At 42.9% G+C, this 22,223-nt stretch overlaps 2 protein-coding genes across 3 annotated transcripts in view; one reads left to right on the plus strand and one right to left on the minus strand.

Annotated features, from left to right (window-relative positions):
• The window catches only part of LOC115185811 (collagen alpha-2(V) chain), a 41,706-nt gene extending 28,688 nt beyond the window's left edge, over nucleotides 1–13,018 (minus strand). Inside the window, exons 1-13 of one of the 2 annotated variants that reach the window (XM_029745825.1) lie at nucleotides 12,729–13,018; nucleotides 7,078–7,326; nucleotides 6,629–6,847; nucleotides 6,142–6,158; nucleotides 5,868–5,900; nucleotides 5,696–5,728; nucleotides 5,185–5,238; nucleotides 4,889–4,981; nucleotides 4,383–4,460; nucleotides 3,082–3,126; nucleotides 2,912–2,965; nucleotides 1,597–1,650; nucleotides 130–183 (exon numbers count right to left, since the gene is read on the minus strand). In XM_029745825.1, the coding sequence (XP_029601685.1) occupies nucleotides 130–183; nucleotides 1,597–1,650; nucleotides 2,912–2,965; nucleotides 3,082–3,126; nucleotides 4,383–4,460; nucleotides 4,889–4,981; nucleotides 5,185–5,238; nucleotides 5,696–5,728; nucleotides 5,868–5,900; nucleotides 6,142–6,158; nucleotides 6,629–6,847; nucleotides 7,078–7,326; nucleotides 12,729–12,819 (1,074 nt within the window). In that variant the 5' untranslated portion in view covers nucleotides 12,820–13,018. Of the gene's footprint in view, nucleotides 1–129; nucleotides 184–1,596; nucleotides 1,651–2,911; nucleotides 2,966–3,081; nucleotides 3,127–3,813; nucleotides 3,853–4,382; nucleotides 4,461–4,888; nucleotides 4,982–5,184; nucleotides 5,239–5,695; nucleotides 5,729–5,867; nucleotides 5,901–6,141; nucleotides 6,159–6,628; nucleotides 6,848–7,077; nucleotides 7,327–12,728 lie in introns of those variants that run through there. The other variant, XM_029745826.1, reaches the window with a different exon arrangement.
• Nucleotides 13,019–13,255: 237 nt separating this feature from the next.
• Nucleotides 13,256–18,808, plus strand: LOC115185808 (pejvakin-like). Its single transcript, XM_029745817.1, has 7 exons — nucleotides 13,256–13,286; nucleotides 13,674–13,715; nucleotides 14,986–15,183; nucleotides 15,419–15,614; nucleotides 16,485–16,626; nucleotides 17,274–17,391; nucleotides 18,501–18,808. Exons 1-7 carry the CDS (start codon nucleotides 13,256–13,258, stop codon nucleotides 18,806–18,808), a joined length of 1,035 nt encoding a protein of 344 aa, XP_029601677.1.
• The last annotated feature ends 3,415 nt before the right edge of the window (nucleotides 18,809–22,223 follow it).

Genomic DNA, 22,223 nt, shown 5'->3' on the forward strand with positions numbered 1-22,223 from the left:
TTGCAAATGCCTTTGCATTCAACACTCATTTGATCTGCAGTGGCAGAGAAATATATCTCATGCAGATAATTGGTTGTTTGAAGGCTTACAGATAGTTGGTTTTCAGATGAAAGACAGTTTGTTACTTACGGCAGATCCAGCAGCTCCTTTATCTCCGGCTATTCCGGTTGGGCCAGATTCTCCCTGTGAAGGGAAAACATCACATTCACATAACATTCTCAGCTACTAGAAGACATTACAGTACAAGTAGGTAACAAATAGTTGTAATTTTCACCCTCTCAGATGAAGACAAAACAGCATTTCCCTTACAAAAAAATATTGCAATTTTGAAACTGCAGTAAAAGTGCAGTAACTGCAGTCAACTGTGGAATTTTGGATGCAGTGATTGCAGAATAACTGCAGTGTACTGAAGTTGAACTGCAGTTACACTGCACTGTAACTGCAGTTAAACTGCAAAATTACTGCAGTAAAAAAAAAAGATTTATTTTGGACGCAGTATTTTCAGCCTACAACCGTTATACTGCATTCAAACTACAGTATTATTACAATGTACTGCAGTTATACTGCACTCTGACTGCAATATTTTTTCATAAGGGTTCAACAGATGAACAGCACTTCAGAAAGGTAAACAAACAGCACTCCAACATAATGTCAAACTGATTCTGGATAGCTGAGTATGCCTAGATGTTCAATGCACTAAAGGTTGATGTAGAACAAAGGTCCAAAAATAAAATCTCCATGTTGGGTTCGCTTAAGTGAAATGCCAGAGAAGCTGGTGTTTGGAGGACATATTGCCACGGTTCGTCTCGGGCCTTCAAACCAAGCCAATATATCCTCCAAACACCAGCTTCAAAGGCATTACCACCCGTTGTATAATCCTGAACAAAGGTGTGTTAGGCAGTTTAGTGTTGTCTAATAGTCAAGAGGTTTAATTGACACTTGGTATTCTACCATCTCCGATAAAGGTTGTAAAAAGACGAGTTAATGACACAACATGGCATGTGAGAGCAGAGTTAGACACACCAAGGTATTGGTGCTAGTGTAGTCTGCACTAACACGTTTTTCAACCGACGCCTATTGAAGAAAGTGTGCAGAGCTACCTGCAATCTACATTAGCAACAAGATATTACACTTACATAACATTTGTATCTGTTTTGATCAGCGGCAAGTGGCATCCATGGTCTTTGGCTGTGTCCTACATACTTTAGCTTGTCTACTACTTACTAAAACAATATTCGGTGCAATCAATCAATCAATCAATCAATCAATCAATCAAATGTATTTATAAAGCCCTTTACATCAGCTGATGTCACAAAGTGCTGTACAGAAACCCAGCCTAAAACCCCAAACAGCAAGCAATGCAGATGTAGAAGCACGGTGGCTAGGAAAAACTCTAAACTAATCTTACTACATACTATGAAGGAACATATGCAGAAAGCAACCAATATCAACATACTAGGCTCATTCATACTCAGAAGATGTCATATTTAATGCGGGTTGTTCCTCACCACTGGCCCTATGGGTCCTGGTCAAAAGTATTGCACTATATAGGGAATAGGGACACGGCCTATGTCTGTTGGAGTGTAGAGTACTTACATCTGGTCCTGGTTTTCCTGGTGGGCCCTCAGGTCCTCTGTAACCAAAGCCACCCTGTATAAAAACAACATGTCCAATCACACACAGTCAATAAAACATATAGCTTTGGTGTAACACCTCAATACAGTGTGTGATTGGTAGATATTGGTGTAACACCTCAATACAGTGTGTGATGGGTAGATATTGGTGTAACACATCAAGACAGTGTGTGATTGGTAGATATTGGTGTAATACATCAAGACAGAGTGTGATTGGTAGATATTGGTGTAATACATCAAGGCAGTGTGTGATTGGTAGATATTGGTGTAACACATCAAGACAGAGTGTGATTGGTAGATATTGGTGTAACACATCAAGACAGAGTGTGATTGGTAGATATTGATGTAATACATCAAGACAGAGTGTGATTGGTAGATATTGGTGTAATACATCAAGACAGAGTGTGATTGGTAGATATTGGTGTAATACATCAAGACAGAGTGTGATTGGTAGATATTGGTGTAATACATCAAGACAGAGTGTGATTGGTAGATATTGGTGTAATACATCAAGACAGAGTGTGATTGGTAGATCTTGGTGTAATACCTCAATACAGTGTGTGATTGGTAGATATTAGTGTAATACATCAAGACAGAGTGTGATTGGTAGATATTGGTGTAATACATCAAGACAGAGTGTGATTGGTAGATATTGGTGTAATACATCAATACAGAGTGTGATTGGTAGATATTGGTGTAATACATCAATACAGAGTGTGATTGGTAGATATTGGTGTAATACATCAATATGGTGTGTGAGAGTGTAGCGGAGGTGGCTCAGTGATCCAAGCTGGTGTGATGATGATAACTTTGCCTGAGAACTGAAGACTTGCGTTAGCTCCCTGAGATAATGTCTAAACCAGGAAGATTAGAGTCAGTTGATTCAGCTGTGGGGTGATTTTCTATTGAGAGGATGGTCAGGAACTTAATTACAAATCATTTGTGGACTACAAATTGACCGCAAGAAGCCCAAACAGATATAATATTTGCCAAAAAAATTAGAATTACTAAACGTGCTTACATTTGTATACGATCACAAACTGTTTAACTCTATATTGTGCGTGCGAATACTTTGGAACCGATTTCTGATTTCTGTGGACCGCCAGTTGGGGAACAATGGCCTAGGCCCTTTTGTTGCTGAGTTAGCTCCCTGTGCTAATGTCTAGGCTTTAGCTCAATGGGCTAACAGTCTTCAAGCATGTAGGTGACCGCGATTCAAACCCAGTCAAAAAAGCATCAGAGAGATGACTGATGCAGAGATTATGCATGGGTCTTACCATGGATCCTGGGTCTCCAACGTCTCCTGGGGCCCCCTGTCCCCCTGTAGGGCCCTACGAGTAAGGGAGGAAAAGGAAAGGATCACATATCTGTCTGTTTACTTACAGAAATGGTCTCCAGTAAGAATTGATGTCTGAAAGGTAGATATAGTCGACCATCTTTGACTTACTGGTTGACCGGACGGTCCAGGAGGCCCTCTTGGTCCTGCCTCACCCTAAAATATACATGGAGAGAACATACAAACACAGAGTAATGAGTAATGTAGGCACAAACGTAAATGAACTGTCGTTCAATCAAGCCCGCCAAAGACAATGAATAAGACAGGATGCAGCTGGAACGGAGCAAATGGAATGGCATCAAACACATGGAAACCATGGAAACCATGAAACTAATTCCACTCCAGCCATCAACACGAGCCTGTCCTCCCAAATTAAGGCAACACCAGCCTCCTGTGGTGCATACTCTACCGTATGTATTTCCTTGTTGACAATCTACTGCCCATGGACACACACACTTAGCAAGGACTACCAGTCAATGAGGTTGTCAGGGACTTTTTTGTATAGGACAGCAGATTTAATAGTAACTCACCCTGTTGCCAGACATCATCCCAATCATCCCAGGTGATTTAATAGTAACTCACCCTGTTTGCCTGATATCATCCCCATCATCCCAGGTGATTTAATAGTAACTCACCCGGTTGCCAGACATCATCCCCATCATCCCAGGTGATTTAATAGTAACTCACCCTGTTGCCAGATAACATCCCCATCATCCCAGCTGATTTAATAGTAACTCACCCTGTTGCCAGACATCATCCCCATCATCCCAGCTGATTTAATAGTAACTCACCCTGTTGCCAGACATCATCCCCATCATCCCAGCTGATTTAATAGTAACTCACCCTGTTGCCAGATATCATCCCCATCATCCCAGGTGATTTAATAGTAACTCACCCTGTTGCCAGATATCCCCATCATCCCAGGTGATTTAATAGTAACTCACCCTGTTGCCAGACATCATCCCCATCATCCCAGGTGATTTAATAGTAACTCACCCTGTTGCCAGATATCATCCCCATCATCCCAGGTGATTTAATAGTAACTCACCCTGTTGCCAGATATCATCCCCATCATCCCAGGTGATTTAATAGTAACTCACCCTGTTGCCAGATATCATTCCCATCATCCCAGGTGATGTAATAGTAACTCACCCTGTTGCCAGATATCATCCCCATCATCCCAGGTGATTTAATAGTAACTCACCCTGTTGCCAGATATCATCCCCATCATCCCAGGTGATGTAATAGTAACTCACCCTGTTGCCAGATATCATCCCCATCATCCCAGGTGATTTAATAGTAACTCACCCTGTTGCCAGATATCATTCCCATCATCCCAGGTGATTTAATAGTAACTCACCCTGTTGCCAGATATCATCCCCATCATCCCAGGTGATTAAATAGTAACTCACCCTGTTGCCAGATATCATCCCCATCATCCCAGCTGATTTCTCACCGAACCCTGCAGCCATTTGAGAGACCAGCTGACCCTGGGGGAGAGAGGAGGACAGTCATTCATTCATTATCACCAAGGTGTGGAAGTTCTTCAATGGTGACCACAGACAGGTAGTCGCCTCCGTATGAAGAGAATAGGTGCAGTGACCTCCCCCTCAACTGGACAGGTACAATGAGAAGAGGGATAGAAAAGGGTTGGAAGTTCTGAGCTTTCCCTACAAGCCCCCAAGTCTCTTTATGTTACTTACTTGACGTTTTGGGGTGAAAATGATTTCAGGTACAGCAAGCACATTCGGCCAAAAAGCTATACAAAATACAAAATGGCTGTATTTTTTCCCCAAAACCAACCCTCTCAGTCAGTTTACTAACAAGTGTAGGGAGGGAAAGCACTTTTGACCAGAAATGAAGGTTACAGACTGCACCAGTGAAGTGTCAGGCTGGGGAGACAAACAGACAAACTCACCCCAGGGTGTGAGGGCTGGCCGGGGGATCCTGGCTCACCGGGGTTCCCTGGGACTCCTGGTTCCCCGTCGATGCCAGCTGGGCCCTGTAAACCCTGGATTTTAGGAAACATATACAAACTCATGAGTGACAGTATTGAACGTCACTACTAGAGAGATGATTCGACATGTCTACCAGATTCAACATATAAAGGTATTGAAGAGCAGTGAGTTAGCTCAGGATAGTGTGTTAGGTCACATTGAATCGCAGTATTGTAACATGCTTCTCTAGATGTAAATGTCATTGTGTTAGACATACTTTTCTGCCCTTGAAACCAGTGTATCCTCTGTTCCCCTGAGCTCCAGGAGGACCCTGGAACATGGACACAGATAACAAGAAAGCATGATCCCTTCACGTCATATGTTAGACTAGCAGTAGTGTCTTCCCACTGTAGCTGTGGAAAGAGACTGCAGTAGTAGCATCAGGTAACCCTCCTTGGTTACTGACACTCTATAGTACCATCTAGTGTGGTAAAGGGAATCTGACTGAACCTCAAGGAGGGGAGGGGCCAGCTGATCTTCTATACAGTATACCAGAGGAGGCTGGTGGGAGGAGCTATAAGAGGACGGGTTCATTGTAATGGCTGGAATAGAACCAATGGAACGGAGTCAAACACGTTGTATCCATGTGTTTGATGTGTTTGGTACAGTTCCATTCATTCAATTCCAGCCATTACAATGAGCAGCATGAGAAACTAGCATAATAATGTCAAATATGTTGATTTATGAAGGGTTTTTTTACACAAAAGAAATGTCTACAGAGTGCTCACCATTGGTCCGGGTTGACCTACTGGCCCCACGACCTGGAAACAAAAAACAAACAAAAACAGTTGTTCAACTATAAAACGTTTTTGATAACAGTTGTCATAATAGGTGTCAAAAGTCACATGAATTGTTGATTAACAGATGCACTGTCTCTGAGATGTCTGAACACAGACTTACATAAGGGATATCACCAGGTTCGCCTTTCTGACCCTGGAAATCAAATGCATCAAATAACAATGTGACAATCAGCTCAGCTATTCAGGTAGCCTGGTTCCAGATCTGTTTGTGTTCTTACCAACCCCATTGCTCATTGTCAAGCCAAATATGACAATGAGTGACAAGGAGTTGGCATGACAACACAAACAGACTGGCATTCAGGCTAATATTCAGGAGTGTGTCCAAGTAAAAATTGTAAAACCGAAAATTGAGAATATCTTTTATCGTTACTCACCTTGAACGCCATCATTTCTTTGAGGAAGGGAAAGGAAGAAATCAGATTCTAATGTAGATCTTTCATCCTTAATTTGACATGTGATCTTCAATGACTTGATACTGTGTTAAATGTTGAAACACTATGAAATCTAGTACGTTTTCCCCTCTTATCATCAGTCAGTGAGACACCTCCAGGGAATCCAAACTTAATCGCTATGTTTCACACTTGGACTTCCATGCAATACCTTGCAGTCACAGTCCGTCTGAGGTAATGATGTAGACATGTGAGCCCCACCCTTTAGACATATAATTCATATATATGTTTAAGCATGCATGCATGTATGTATGTTTATTTATATATATATATATATATATATATATATATATATGTAGATGTATATATATATGTATATACATATAAATATATATGTATATACATATGAATATATATTACAGTCTCACAATATAGTCTCACTATATATATATATATATAAAATGTATCTCACCTATCCTCCTGTTAGCGCTGGAGAAGCTGTCACACACGGGGCAGCACTCTCCCTCAGGGATGGTCACCTTCTCACAGTTCCCCACCATCTCACACTGCACCTCCTCACAGATGGTGGTTCCACTGTCACACACACACACCCTGCACGGCTCTGGGGTCCACATGTCGTTGTGGGCGTACACCTGCCCGTTGTTCCTGCAGGTCTCATCCTTCTTCTCCTCTACAGAGTCATGGAGATTGAGGAACAGAACATGAATCAGACGTAGGTCCTATTAGAAAATACTGAGAGAACTGAGAGGATGTTGTGAGACTGTAATTAGAATGTTGTAAGAAAGGTAACAACACCATTAATAGAACACCATTCCATCATAACCATAAGGAATAATTATCTTAGCAGGCACTTGAAACTGTAAAACATGGATCAATGTAATGTGGTGAGAATGTAGTCACCTGTTTTGATCTTTGGTAGCAGATTATCCCAGGTGGTAACCTGCTGGCCCTGGGTACCTGAGGCCTCAGAACACACAGGGCAACATTCTCCCTCAGGGGTGCTGGTTTCCTTACAGTCTAGGTCTTCACATCGGACATCCTCACAGGTAATAGTCCCCAGGTCACACACACAGATCTTACATGGCTCCGGGTTCCAAATCTCGTTGTTGCTGTAGACTTTGCCGTTTTCGGCACAGCTGTCTTCGTGCCCTGCCAGAGCAAGTAAACAGCATTTACACACGTATCTTTACATGTTATGTCCTCAACCCATATGAGGTAAGAGGTAGAGTAACCCCCTACAATAACACTAGGAAACAACACCACCATGTTTCTGGGATTTTCAGAGATGACAAAAAGCTTGAATGACCATTTCTGGCCAATAGAATCAAGGGGATGTTTAGGAGGCCTGATTAGGGATGAGAGTTTTTAAGGACCATGTGACCTGATTGAGTGTCCATGGGACTAAATTATTAGTATTGTAAATTGTGTGTTTCTTCTATGGCCACTAGGTGGCAGACTGAAGAGAGAGAACACTGTCCCAGAGTGGGACAATCTCACGTTTACTGTAATGTGGACAATGTGGTGTTGGTGTCATTGTGTTTAAGTACACGTCCGAAATTCTGTTAAATCAAGTATAGCTCACTTGCCACAAACTCGCCAATGAGTGAAGCGTTCAGTTTAGTGTTTTTATGAAGAATGTAACACATTAACACCGTCTCAGATTGTCCCCAGGATAGAATGTCCTGATCTACTCTTTATGTATCTTGGTGCAGCAGCTCCACACAACTATCATTTTCAGTGAAGCTACTCATTGTCAAAATGTGAAGTTAAATGTTTTTCCTCCAGTGTGTAATTATGAATCTTGGAAGAAGCTCATACCAAGGATGTAGATGTGTAGGGCGATTGCTCACCATAAGAGCAATTTCACAATTTTCTATGACAAAATAGGAAGTTCGTCATTATAAATCATTACGTTACTTAGCAAAATTACATCTCCCCACTTGTTATTTGAAGTTGTAAATTCTAGGCCTACATCTAAATATAGTTGACATAAGTACTGAGTAAGACAGTGACGTCATGTAAGTCAAAACCAGTAATATAGACTAAGAAATCACACTTTCCATTCAGGTTCTGGGCTTGATGTTATTTTTGTACCTTTATAAATAGGTGCCTACATTGCTCTTCCCACTTCAATGAGATCCCTAAGACTAAAGTTCACTGACGATAAGAGGAAGATGTTATACAGCACGGTCGATGACACAGAACAAAAGCTCTTTTCACAATTCATCTGGGAATCTGGGAAACATCGCTCCAATACAGATGCTGCCAGGAAGCAAGAAACAACCCAAGCATTTCCCATGGCATTATCTAGGCGGGGTTGTGTCTGTTGGAAACGGGGTCGTGTCTGTTGGAAACAAAGGGAGTGAAACTAGGAGAAACACTGACCACCTGCTGCAGTACTATATGTAGTATAATTGCGGAATCTCACTTTTATAAACTTAGCCAGTTTTATATGAAAAACTTAACTTCTAAGTACTCATTATGTGGGCGAGCGTCTCCCCAAGAGAGAAGCTACTTTTCAAAAGCGGGAGTTATTTCAGGGAAAACCACAATGGCCTGTATTATAGGTTATGCTTAGCATGTGCCTGTGGCTGAGCTGTATTTCTGACCCAGCCATGAGAGGCCACACCCAGCTAACTCCACAGCCATGGAATCTAAACGCTTCATCATATGGACCAACTCCCATTTGCAAAATGCTATAACATTATTAAGTCAGCTGTACCCCAGTGAATAGTGTAAATGAATCAATAATATGTATATTGACTTCACCAACCAGGGTGTTATTATTAAATACATTATATTCAGAGTTTTGATCACTATAAAAGTGAGGCCTGTGCTTACTGTAAATTGAATCCATTTGTGGTTTGCACATGGACCATAACACCATTCCTCTTGAGTTAATTATCCAATATGGCCGCCTGCTATAATTCCCCACTACACACTGACCTTCATGACACTGTGCTGCTCAGCTGTGAAGTCAGGTGAAAGTGATCTTGGTGTTATATTATCAAGCACTATCACACATAGTCCAATAGTATACTGTTTTACAGCTAAAGAACATGGGGGAACATTTTGGAAAGAATGGTTTTCTTGTCTTTTTCAATGTAGCATAAATCTGCTCAAACAACACACCACAGGAGGTTGGTGGCTCCTTAATTGGGGAGGACAGGCTCGTTGTAATGACTGGAGCGGAATCAGTGGAACGGTATCAAAAACATCAAACACATGGTTTTAATGTGTTTGATACCATTCCATTTGCTCCGTTCCAGACATTATTATGAGCCGTTCTCCCCTCAGCAGCCTCCACTACAATACACCCCTCCCTTACTACACAATACCTGTGACTTTTTACACTAAGACGTTTTCTATAGCAACATGGGCCTAAACCCCCGAGCAGCAAGTGTGACCTACTGGGTTTGAACTCAGGTTGCCTGCCTGCAACAAGTCTGCTTTCACCCACAGCTAAAGCCTAGGCTTCAGCCTGGGGAGCTAACACCAGTCATCAGGGCCTTATCTACCTATCGGATAGGATTAAATACATAGATATAGAATGAATAGAACAGGCAAATGATTGACTTGAATGGGGACTCCCGTTCTATTAGTTCTGTTTCTATGCATTTCATCTTATCCGATAGATGAAATCCAGACAGATAACTTTTGAAAAACCGGGTCCAGGTGGCAGGCAAGGTTAGGCCTACTTATCACTTGATTGACCCATCGCTACACAAGCAGATACAAAAGTGGCAAGGAAAAGAATCCTTTGGAGAAACCAGGCTCAATAATATGTTTTGTTCACCACATCAGTAACTTACATTCTTCGCTGTTCAAAGACAGTATACTCCTAAAGTGATATGGGCTGTGTGGATGCCAACTGCATGAAGCATATTCATACCCAGCATGCATCATTTCACTGGGTGTGTCCAGTCACTCTCTGGCAAACCCCTAACCAAAATAAGTGGCCTGTTTTGGTCCGTCCCCACATCATTATGGCCATGCCGCTCTACAACCCTTCATTCTGCCTCAGCCTTGCACTGAAATAGCCCTGCCAGCCAGCCAGCCAGCCAGTCAGCCAGCCAGTCAGCCAGCCAGTCAGCCAGCCAGTCAGCCAGCCAGCCAGCCAGCCAGTCAGCCAGCCAGCCAGCCAGTCAGCCAGGCAGCCAGTCAGCCAGCCAGTCAGCCAGCCAGCCAGCCAGCCAGCCAGTCATGCACACAACACCACTTTAACACGTAGTCTGTCTAAGAGGGATATATCTTTGCTGAATGCAAAAATAGTTTCCATTATTGTAATAAGAATTTGTTCCTAACTGACATGCCTTGTAAAAACGAAATAAAAATTTGGATTCTATCCATGTATGTATGTTTGTATCCAGACATCATTTCTGAGAGAACCTATCCCATTAGTTTTATTTGAACACTTTATTTACTCTCTTGTAAAAAGCTACAATGTGAACAATGAGAAAATAGCATCCATTAAAAGTGTTTGTTTTATTTTCCGTTTTTTGGGGTGTGATGTTGAGTGCAAGGCCAACGTGGTCCAGAGACAGGGTGGCCTGTAAACTGGACCAAACCTGCTGTGGGTGAGAGGTATGATGGTACTTATAAAACAAACCTCTTCCTACAGTAAAAGAAAGACACATTTTAGTACTTTATATTTCATTGTGAGAAAATAATTGTGATATTGAGGCCTGTAAACGAAAACACAAACTTAAAACTAAAAATTATGAAAAATAAAAGAAAGGAAATAGAAAGACAGAAAAGGAAAGGAAATATGAACATTGCTTATACAGCACCTATAGATGTTCAATATGGCCCATTAAAGTGTTGCATCCTCTCATTGATATGCTTGATCTATCCTGAGAAGGGTTGCAACAGTAGGGCATATTACTCTAAATGTTCGAGTACTTTACCAGTAAACTAACAGAATGTTGGTAACTTTCATATCAGATGACATCTAGGGGCCTTTTTGGGTACTTCAGATTATCACAGGTGTCTGTAATTATATCTGTCCCTCTGTGTGGCTTATATATATATATATATATATATATATATATATATATATATATATATATATATATATATATATATATATATGTCTAATAAGATTATTTTTAAAATAAAAAAATGGAATGACAAAACTGTAAAACATTATCCGAAATATAAACCATCATCTTAGTGAATACCATTTGTGTTAATGAGGGTTGTTCCAGCATGAAATATTATTTATATATTTTTACACACTTTTATTTATTTTACTATGTCAAAATGTCTATGTTGTAAATGTTTTGTGGCCAAACTGGTGGCAGTTGTGAAAAAAGACAGTAGTTGGAAGAGTTGCAGAGTTAATGCCATTGTTGGTTAGAGGATTTTTTCATGAATTATGCTCTTTCTCTTGAACCATATGGTCTATCCACTAGAAACTCATGGACAATATGGACACAGATATAACAAATAGATATAACAAATTAATACTATATATTTTTTTAATTATTCAAGTATAAATCACCAAAGTTACCATAGATTGCCATAGATCACTGAAGATTCCAGTAACTTTGTTATATTACGGGTAGCTTTGCAACCCTAATCCTTTGTTCCCAGGGGGACTTTTACAAAATGTGTTCCTTGTAGACTCAAGATCTCCTGAAAACTCTGTCTTCAGAGAATAGCTTTAAGGTGTCACTTAAAAAATATCGGAGAAATAGTATGTCGGAGTGATTAGAGGTATTCTTTGATGAGGCGACTCCTAAACGGGCACCTCTGTGCTGTTGATAAGGTTGATATAGTAGTAATTAATTATACTGTTGTTTTTAAATCGCATTGTGTGTGATGTGTCAATCTTGACCACCTGCCATCTACCTGCCGAAGAGGACCACAATGGTCCGCCACAGTGGACGCATCATAATACCCATAAAAACATGTTTTTTTCCCCATTAATTTTTCACATTGTGAATTCTACAATAAATTCTAATAAATTCTAGGCTTAGCTTGGCATGACGTTTTGATAGCCATGTAATTCTCTCTTGGACAAGGTGAGTTTTATCAATTATTCACTTCAATTTACAATTTTTTTTTTAATGCTAATTAATTATGAAAGTTACCTTGGCTGAGAGAGATTTGCGCGGCTATCAAAACGTCACGCCAGGGTAAGTCTACATGAAACACAGACCAGGTTATCAAAACGTCACACCAGGGTAAGTCTACATGAAACACAGACCAGGTTATCAAAACGTCACGCCAGGGTAAGTCTACATGAAACACAGACCAGGTTATCAAAACGTCACGCCAGGGTAAGTCTACATGAAACACAGACCAGGTTATCAAAACGTCACGCCAGGGTAAGTCTACATGAAACACAGACCAGGTTATCAAAACGTCACACCAGGGTAAGTCTACATGAAACACAGACGTTATATGAAGTATGTTTATGTCTGTAATGTTGTCTGCGCCTGGCGCAGCCTACTACTTCTAATTATTAAATAAATGAAATCAATCAATAAAAAAAATTGAACAAAAAGTTAAACACATGAGCAATTCATATCACTCCGTCCACTCACCTAGCTTGACATCCTGGCTGGTCACTGTCAATACCAGAACCAGAGATATAGCCAGACATAGAATAATCCTGGAGAGCACAGAGGTGGCCATGTCTGCACCTGAGACAGGCACCTTCCCAACACACGTACAGGGCAGAGAGGAAGACGAGAGGAGAGGAGGAGGAGAGAGCTAGGCTAGCGTTGCAGTGCACAGTACCATCCAGTAATATCCAAGTAGCCTTGAGAAGAGAAAAGAACTGCCTGAACTAGACCAGAGAAACTGTCTCTCTCTCTCGCTCTCTCTCTCTCTACTTCTCTCTCTCTCGCGCCTCTCTCTCACTCCCTCTTTTAAAGGGTTGTCTAACCTCTAATTTTCTTCCTTTTTTCCTGTGCTCTCAGTCTCAGACAGCCAGCGTTCAGCAGATTACTGAAAATAGAATCAGTTACTGATTACAGATGACATTACAATAACAGTAAAATGCCCTATATATAGGATGTCATGTGTGTCATCCTAGAGCTTGTAAAAGAGCTGTCTTGACTAATCAAAAATGTCTTTTGGACACAAAAATCCTGATGAATGTCTGTATTAAAATGAGAAGGGTAGGATATTAAAATGATTAAACAAAAAAACCTGAAGGGCCAAACAAATCAAAACACCAGCAAACACATCAGAGGGACGTAATGTATTCTGAGATGTCAAGGCAGCCATTTTACAGCAGAAGGCTTGGAAACGCTCACCAGCTTCACAAAAAAAGGCTCCCCAGTAGTTTCTCTGGATTTACTTGAAATTGTAAAGGCATTCACAGAAGTTTATTCATTCCATGTCCCCATATGGTCATTTGCACAGTAATACAATTTTTTGTCCTGCTTGTCTTATCTCTATAATAGCCTACCAGGGTAGTCATTCTGACCTTTAGAAAGGACGTTCTATTCTTGGTCAGTGTTAATGGACCAGTGTGAATACAGACATAGTTTACACTGTGGAAAACACACCCATTTCCCACTTTTTAAAAAAGTCTCATAAATAAACAACATTACTTTTAATTTCTGAGGCAAACAGCTAAATTACAAGGAAGGCAAGGCAAGGTCATAACATAGCATATCCTGTATGATCTTTGGGTGGGGAAAGCCTTGGTCTAGAAGTATTAAACTCCCTGTAACATGTAGACTAGTCTATTATTGGTCCCAGACACAACCACAAGAAAAGTACATTTGAACATAGACACCACAAAGACCACCACTCTTCTTGCTATTTGTCACAACACAGGAACCAGATGTTTCACATGCTACTCTGGTATTTGTTTCATTAGTCCATTGTTGATATAGTCCCGAGTGGCACAGCGGTCTAAGGCACTTCATCTCAGTGCTTGAGGCGTCACTACCGACACCCTGGTTCAAATCCAGGCTGTATCTCAACCGGCTGTGATTGGGAGTCCCATAGGACAGCACACAATTGGCCTACATCGTCCGGGTTTGGCCGGTGTAGGCCGTCACTATAAATAAGAATTTGTTCTTAACTGACTATCCTAGTTAAATAAAAAAATACATGTCAGCAATCATGTTTTTAAGATATATAACTTTCATCATGTGATGTTGAATGTATCATACTAGCTGTATTTCTGTATTATGAAAGTTAAATATCTTGAAAACTTGATCGCTGACATGCAAAGCATTTTGGGACTATATCAACAACATTTGGGACCACACCAATAGATAGCTTTAGGGTGGAGTAAGGTGTGTAACCCTGATTCATTTTAATGTGATCAGATTCCCTAACCAGCTACAATTAAACTATTGCTACCTTACTTCCACTGATATCTCTTTTCAGCACTTAGGGCAGAATTATTGATAGACATCTAGGGCCTCAAAGACAGAGTAGCACAGGAAGTACTGCATAACCCATTGGTGAGCTCACTGGTCACATGACAGGAAGAATGAAGGCACCTACCTGTCCAATCACGTTATGGGACAGCTTGTCCCCATATCCCCTTACATAGTGTCTCCATTATTCATTAGCCCTGAGCCCTGAGCTGCACAGCTGAATGACTCTACTTGTTTGAGAGACATCTATTCAGAACAACTGTCCACCTGTGCAGAACTTCCCAATGTGAACTCACCAAAGAGAAGAAAAAGAGAAGAATAAACTTCTTTAATACTGTAACCTAAAGGATTTGCCTGGACAGCGGACACTTACAGTATACCTGTTACTGCCGTGCATGTCCAGCAGTGACTCCTGCACCCGTCTGCTGTTTCTTGGTCACCGGAATGTTCGCTGCGGCGACTAAGAACTTTGTGAAGCAGGTGGGAGACACAGGTCGGTTGATCCCCGTACCGAGCCTGAGTGAGGCTGACCGCTACCAACCCCTCAGCCTGGTCACCAGGAAGAGGAAGAGACACTTCTGGAAGAAAACCAAGTATGCCTCAACCCCCTTCTCCCTGAAAGACATCCTGGTGGGGGAGAAGGAGATCACAGCAGGTAGAGTCCAGTGAGAGGAGGAATGCATGTTTATCAGCAGCTATTAACGCTTATGTCATTCATTATAGTGCATTATGAATAGCTTATAAGGCATTATAATGGGCTTATAATGCATTATAACTGTCTCTCTCTTTGACAAAGTAAAGCATGACCATCATGTGTTTTCTGCAGATGTAAAGCTAGTCTCATACAATATCAGATGCCTTTAACAATGCTTTTTATTCCATTCAAACAGGGGTGTCGTCGTACCAGCTCCTGAACTATGAGGACAAGTCTGACGTGGCCCTGAACGGCAGATTAGGGAACCACCTGATGAACGACGTGGGGTTCAACATCAGTGGTTCAGACTCTGTGGCCGTCAAAGCCTCCTTTGGGATCGTCACCAAACACGAGGTGGAGGTCCCAACTCTACTCAGGGAACTCAACTCCAGGTACCTTCTTGTTTCTGATAAGATATGACCAAGGTTCACAAAGGTGATGACAAACTACTAATATGTCAGGTTAGTTAATATATAACTACGATGGGGCCTCCCGGGTGGCGCAGTGGTCTAAGGCACTGAATCGCAGAGCTAGCTGTGCCACCAGAGATTGTGGGTTTGAGCCCATGCTCTGTCGCAGCTGGTCGTGACCGTGAGGCTCATGGGGCGGCGCACAATTGGCCCAGCGTCATCCGGGTTAGGGAGGGTTTGGCCGGCAGGGATATCTTGTCTCATCGTGCACTTGCTACTCCTGTGGTGGGCCGGGCGCAGTGCACGCTGACCAGGTCGCCAGGTGTACGGTGTTTCCTCTGATACATTGGCTTCCGGGTTGGATGGGCATTGTGTCAAGATAGCTGGGTTATGTTTCGGAGGATGCATGGCTCTCAACCTTCGCCTCTCCCGAGTCCATACGGGAGTTGAAGCAATGAGACAAGACTGTAACTACTACCAAAAAGGGGTAAATGAATAAATATATGATTAAATGTCATTATTTTGACATATCGAGAGCTTGGGACTATTGGTTCTATCTGTAATTTAGTTATTGACATAACCTTGTTCTGTTCAACGTTCTCTACCTATACAGTAGTCTAAATACCTCAATTCATGTTGTTTAAAATAATACAAGATAAAAGTAGTTGACACCATTCAAACCAATGAGGGTTCAGAACTTTAAAGCCAATTATCTCAGAATCATGTTTTTGCAGATAGAACCAAGTTGTCCATATTCTAATGAGACCATGTTGGTCGTACATACTGTATATTACACCTGGACAGTAAAAGTCTTTCTGACCCAGGTTTATGTACTGGTTTCTTCCACTATAGGAAAGTGGATCTTGATCACTGTCTGATTCGTCAGTCCAAAGAAAGTGGGCGGAGTGTTCTCTGCGTTGTCACAGAGAGCATCCGTACGACGCGTCAGTGTTCTCTCACTGTCCACGCTGGCATGAGACGGACGACTATGAGGGTAAACGCACACCTACAGTACGCACACCTACACACCGTACACACACCTACACACCGTACACACACACCTACACACACACCGTACACACACACCGTACACACACACCGTACACACACACCGTACACACACCTACACACCGTACACACACACCTACACACACACCGTACACACACACCGTACACACACACCGTACACACACCGTACACACACACCTACACACACACCGTACACACACCGTACACACACCGTACACACACCTACACACACACCGTACACACACCTACACACCGTACACACACACCTACACACCGTACACACACACGCTACACACACGGTACACACACACCCTACACACACAGTACACACACACCGTACACACACGGTACACACACACATACAATACGCACACCTACACACCGTACACACACGGTACACATAAGGGTACACACACGGTACACATAAGGGTACACACACCTACAAACATACAGTACACACACACAGACACAATACACACACCTACACACCACACACACACACACACACACACTGTACAGTACACACAGAAACACCTGACACTTGACACTGTTAGCAGGTAATGGTTGAATGGATGAATGCCCTGTCTCACCTATCTGACTGGTGTTCTACAGTTTCAGATTGATGATGGTCGAAACCCCAAAGGTCGAGACAAGGCCATCGTGATCCCAGCTCACACCACCATCGCATTCAGCATCTTTGAACTGTTTGTTCGATTGGATGGACGACTTGGTGAGACAACCACAACAAACACACAGACACAATTACACTTGACCACAATGTCTGTCTGTCTGTCTGTCTGTCTGTCTGTCTGTCTGTCTGTCTGTCTGTCTGTCTGTCTGTCTGTCTGTCTGTCTGTCTGTCTGTCTGTCTGTCTGTCTGTCTCACACACACACACACACACACACACACACACACACACACACACACACACACACACTAATATAGTTCCCCTTCTCCTGATCAGATATCTGCGTAAGCCCTGAGTCATCAGGCGGATTTGAGAAGGAGCTGATCAGAGAGCAGTTGGGTGGTTTCATTGGTCGATTCTCTATGGGACGGCTACGCAGGTTCCTGTCTGGGATTGTGTACGGAAACCCCTTCAGAGCAGGTGGGAACCTTCTTTCATCGCTTAACCTTTTACTGCAGTGGGCTGAATCAGGGTCACAGAGTGATTCTTGGTAGTCTTAAACAAATCTACTTTGAAACAAAAGTCTACACCTCACACACATGATTATGGGCTTAAAAAAAAGAAGACACCTGTACTATGTCAGATATAGAGTTGAAATTCATCCCATATATCACACTTTAAATACATCATAGAAGACTGAAATTTAACAAAACTGTTTGACATATACGAAACACAGGATTTTCTGTGTTTAAAAATATGAATGAGGCCGCTAGGTCATTTGACTGCAGGAAAGGGCTACCAATTATTAGCTACCAATTATTATTAGGCTACCAATTATTAGCTCGATATTGTTGAGAAGAATATACACACAGGTATCCTAATAAAATACCAATAAAGAGTATAAACATATATAAACACAAACCAGTGGAGGCTGGTGGGAGGAACTATAGGAGGAGCGGGTCATTGTAATGGAATAAATGGAACGGAGTCACACGTGGTTTCCATATGTTTGATACGTGCCATTAATTCCATTCCAGCCATTACAATGAGGCCGTCCTCCTGTAGCTCCTCCCACCAGCCTCCACTGACACAAATGCTAGTAAAAGCACAGGGTAATGTAAAGATAATGAGTAAAAACAAAATAATCCCTGCACATTTTCCGATGGTCCAGTGACACTCTTGTCCTCATCCTTCCTTTCCCCTACTCAAGACGACAGGACGTTTGAGGAGCTCACCCACACCCACTCAGACACCTACATGGACGACGTAGTGACAGACTACTACGAAAAGGCAGCCAGCATGACGGACGTCTCCACCGCCTACCTGAGAGGGGACTCCCACTCCCGTGTCAACCTCCTCAACCACAACATCCCCAAGGGCCCCTGTGCCCTGTGTGGCCGGGGCCAGACACCGAGGGAGACGGTCTACGGCTGTCTGGAGTGCTCCTCCGGCGGGCACAAGTACGTCAGGCTACACGTGGTGCCCTGCTTCGACCTGTGGCACAAGACGCTCAGCTGATGAGATGGACTCAGGAAGAGAGAGGGAGAGAGGTCTGAGTTCATCCCTGATTAGGCATACAGTACCTAACTAATAGCTCTGTGCCATACTGACAGTCAGAAAACTGGGTCTGGCCTCTGTCTGTAGTACTGTATCTTATCTGGAGCTGCCCTCCCCTCCCCCTCAATGGATCCTCCCAAGTGACTCCCTCCGTTAGTCTACATTAGTCTACTCTATCCCATCTCTATTCCAACTATTTCATCTACACTTGACCTGTGTTCTGTGTTCTTGTTCTGTGTGAAGCAGCTGCCAGAGTCACACAAGCACAACAGGAGTATGTGAATTATTCAGACGAGGTATTAAAAATGGACAAGAGGATCGTGTGAAGGAAAAAGGCCATGAAGTTTCTGAGGCACGGTGCAGAAGAAAACACTCCTTGTTTTGGCCTCATTCTGCTGGTTTCAAAGTGTGTCATCAGGTCTTTTGGGTCATCACCTGACGTTAAGTGTTTGTAGTGGGGTGTTTTGACCTCATCAGGTCAGTGGGACATTGAAATGGTGAAAAGATAGCGAAGAGGCTGAAAATCTACATTCATACTGCCATGGTTACATGACATGGATTCTCCTTTGTTGTTATGTTTTAGTGACATTTCGTTTTATATGGCTGGATTATTTATTTTTAAATAAAGATTAAGGCTTTCTCTGTAGCATAGACTGTATCTCTGTAGACTCCTCACATGTACAGTACATGGATCTTTCTGATTGGACGCTGGAGGGCTCTGTAAACATATCCAACAACTGTGGTTCCTGACAAAAACCACAAGGTGTCGATAAAGACCAACTCTTAGTTTCTTCTCCAGCTACCGCCACTCTATTACTGAACTTGCTTTATCAAGTTGATTTATCAAGGTATAAATTGGAGATGCCACAGCAGAGAACCGCTGGAGCTCAGTGGGATTATAGTATAGGTTTCACTGTCTTACTGGTACACATAGAACAGGTCAAGCCCCTTCTCCCTTCCTCCATTCTGAATTGGTCATGAATAAGTCCAGGGTGATAATTGGTCATGAATGAGTCCAGGGTGATAATTGGTCATGAATAAGTCCAGGGTATTATTGGTCATGAATAAGTCCAGGATGGTAATTGGTCATGAATAAGTCCAGGATGGTAATTGGTCATGAATGAGTCCAGGGTATTATTGGTCATGAATGAGTCCAGGGTGATAATTGGTCATGAATAAGTCCAGGGTGATAATTGGTCATGAATGAGTCCAGGGTGGTAATTGGTCATGAATGAGTCCAGGGTATTATTGGTCATGAATGAGCCCAGGGTATTACTGGTCATGAATGAGCCCAGGGTATTATTGGTCATGAATGAGCCCAGGGTATTACTGGTCATGAATGAGCCCAGGGTGATAATTGGTCATGAATGAGTCCAGGGTGATAATTGGTCATGAATGAGTCCAGGGTATTATTGGTCATGAACGAGTCCAGGGTATTACTGGTCATGAATGAGTCCAGGGCGATAATTGATGAATGAGTCCAGGGTGATAATTGGTCATGAATGAGTCCAGGGTGAAAGTTGGTCATGAATGAGTCCAGGGCGATAACTGATGGATGAGTCCAAGGTGATAATTGGTCATGAATGAGTCTAGGGCGATAGCTGATGGATGAGTCCAGGGTGATAATTGGTCATGAATGAGTCCAGGGCGATAACTGATGAATGAGTCCAGGGTGAAAGTTGGTCATGAATGAGTCCAGGGTGAAAGTTGGTCATTAATGAGTCCAGGGTGATGATTGGTCATGAATGAGTCCAGGGCGATAACTGATGGATGAGTCCAGGGTGATAATTGGTCATGAATGAGTCCAGGGCGATAACTGATGAATGAGTCCATGGTGATAATTGGTCATGAATGAGTCCAGGGTGAAAGTTGGTAATGAATGAGTCCAGGGTGAAAGTTGGTAATGAATGAGTCCAGGGTGATGATTGGTAATGAATGAGTCCAGGGTGAAAGTTGGTAATGAATGAGTCCAGGGTGATGATTGGTCATGAATGAGTCCAGGGTGATGATTGGTCATGAATGAGTCCAGGGTGAAAGTTGGTAATGAATGAGTCCAGGGTGATGATTGGTCATGAATGAGGGAGATAAACAGGACTATCTTTAGGATCACATCTGATTACCTGTCACTGTGAAAAACTATAATCCTGAATGATTCAGTCATCATGTGTTAAGTGAGTGATAGAATGAATCCCACTGGGAAAGACATGACAGCAGGGGGATGAAGAGAAGGATAGAGGTCTGGAGAAATGGACAGATGGGACGTGACAGAGACCTGGGCTGTGATGATGTACTGTGAAGTCATGTGAGTTCTATAATTATATCTCCCTCCACTTTAAACTAATCTAATACTTCTGAGAGGGACGGACGGACGGACGGGGCAGAGTCACATGGATCTGCTTAGACAGGACACATTCTTGAAGGCAACACACACACACACGCACGCACACACGCACACACACACACACACACACAGAGAGAGAGAGACCTACTACACACAAAAACACTATCATACAGGGCTCCATGTGTGGGTGAATACACACAGACACACACAAACACATGAGTATAGCACGAGTATAGCACGTGTATAGCACGAGTATAGCACGAAAGAAAGAGAATGTGTGTGTAAACTAGAGAGACAACATAGAACTAATAGGGAGAGGGAGAGGGAGAGGGAGAGGGAGAGGGAGAGGGGAGAGGGAGAGGGAGAGGGAGAGGGAGAGGGAGAGGGAGAGGGAGAGGGAGAGGGAGAGGGAGAGGGAGAGGGAGAGTGTGAAGGAGAGGGAGAGAGAGAGAGGGAGAGAGGGAGAGCAAGAGGGAGAAAAAGAAGGAGAGGGAGAGTGTGAAGGAGAGGGAGAGTGTGAAGGAGAGGGAGAAGGAGAGGGAGTGCGGTCTCTGTCACTCCCCTGTTAGTGTGGTCTCTGTCACTCCCCTGTTAGTGTGGTCTCTGTCACTCCCCTGTTAGTGGAGAGGGAGAAGGAGAGGGAGAGTAAGAAGGAGAAGGAGAGGGAGAAAGAGGAGAGGGAGAGTGTGAAGGAGAGGGAGAAGGAGAGGGAGAGGAAGAAGGAGAGGGAGGTGGAGAAGGAGAGGGAGAGTAAGAAGGAGAAGGAGAGAGAGAAAGAGAAGGAGAGGGAGAGTGTGAAGGAGAGGGGGAGTGTGAAGGAGAGGGAGAGTGTGAAGGAGAGGGAGAAGGAGAGGAAGAATGAGAGGGAGGTGGAGAAGGAGAGGGAGAGTAAGAAGGAGAAGGAGAGGGAGAAGGAGAAGGAGAGGGAGAGTGTGAAGGAGAGGGAGAAGGAGAGGGAGAGGAAGAAGGAGAGGGAGGTGGAGAAGGAGAGGGAGAGTAAGAAGGAGAAGGAGAGGGAGAAAGAGGAGAGGGAGA

The sequence above is a fragment of the Salmo trutta genome, unplaced genomic scaffold (genome assembly GCF_901001165.1).
Source record: "Salmo trutta unplaced genomic scaffold, fSalTru1.1, whole genome shotgun sequence".
Lineage (NCBI taxonomy): Eukaryota > Metazoa > Chordata > Actinopteri > Salmoniformes > Salmonidae > Salmo > Salmo trutta.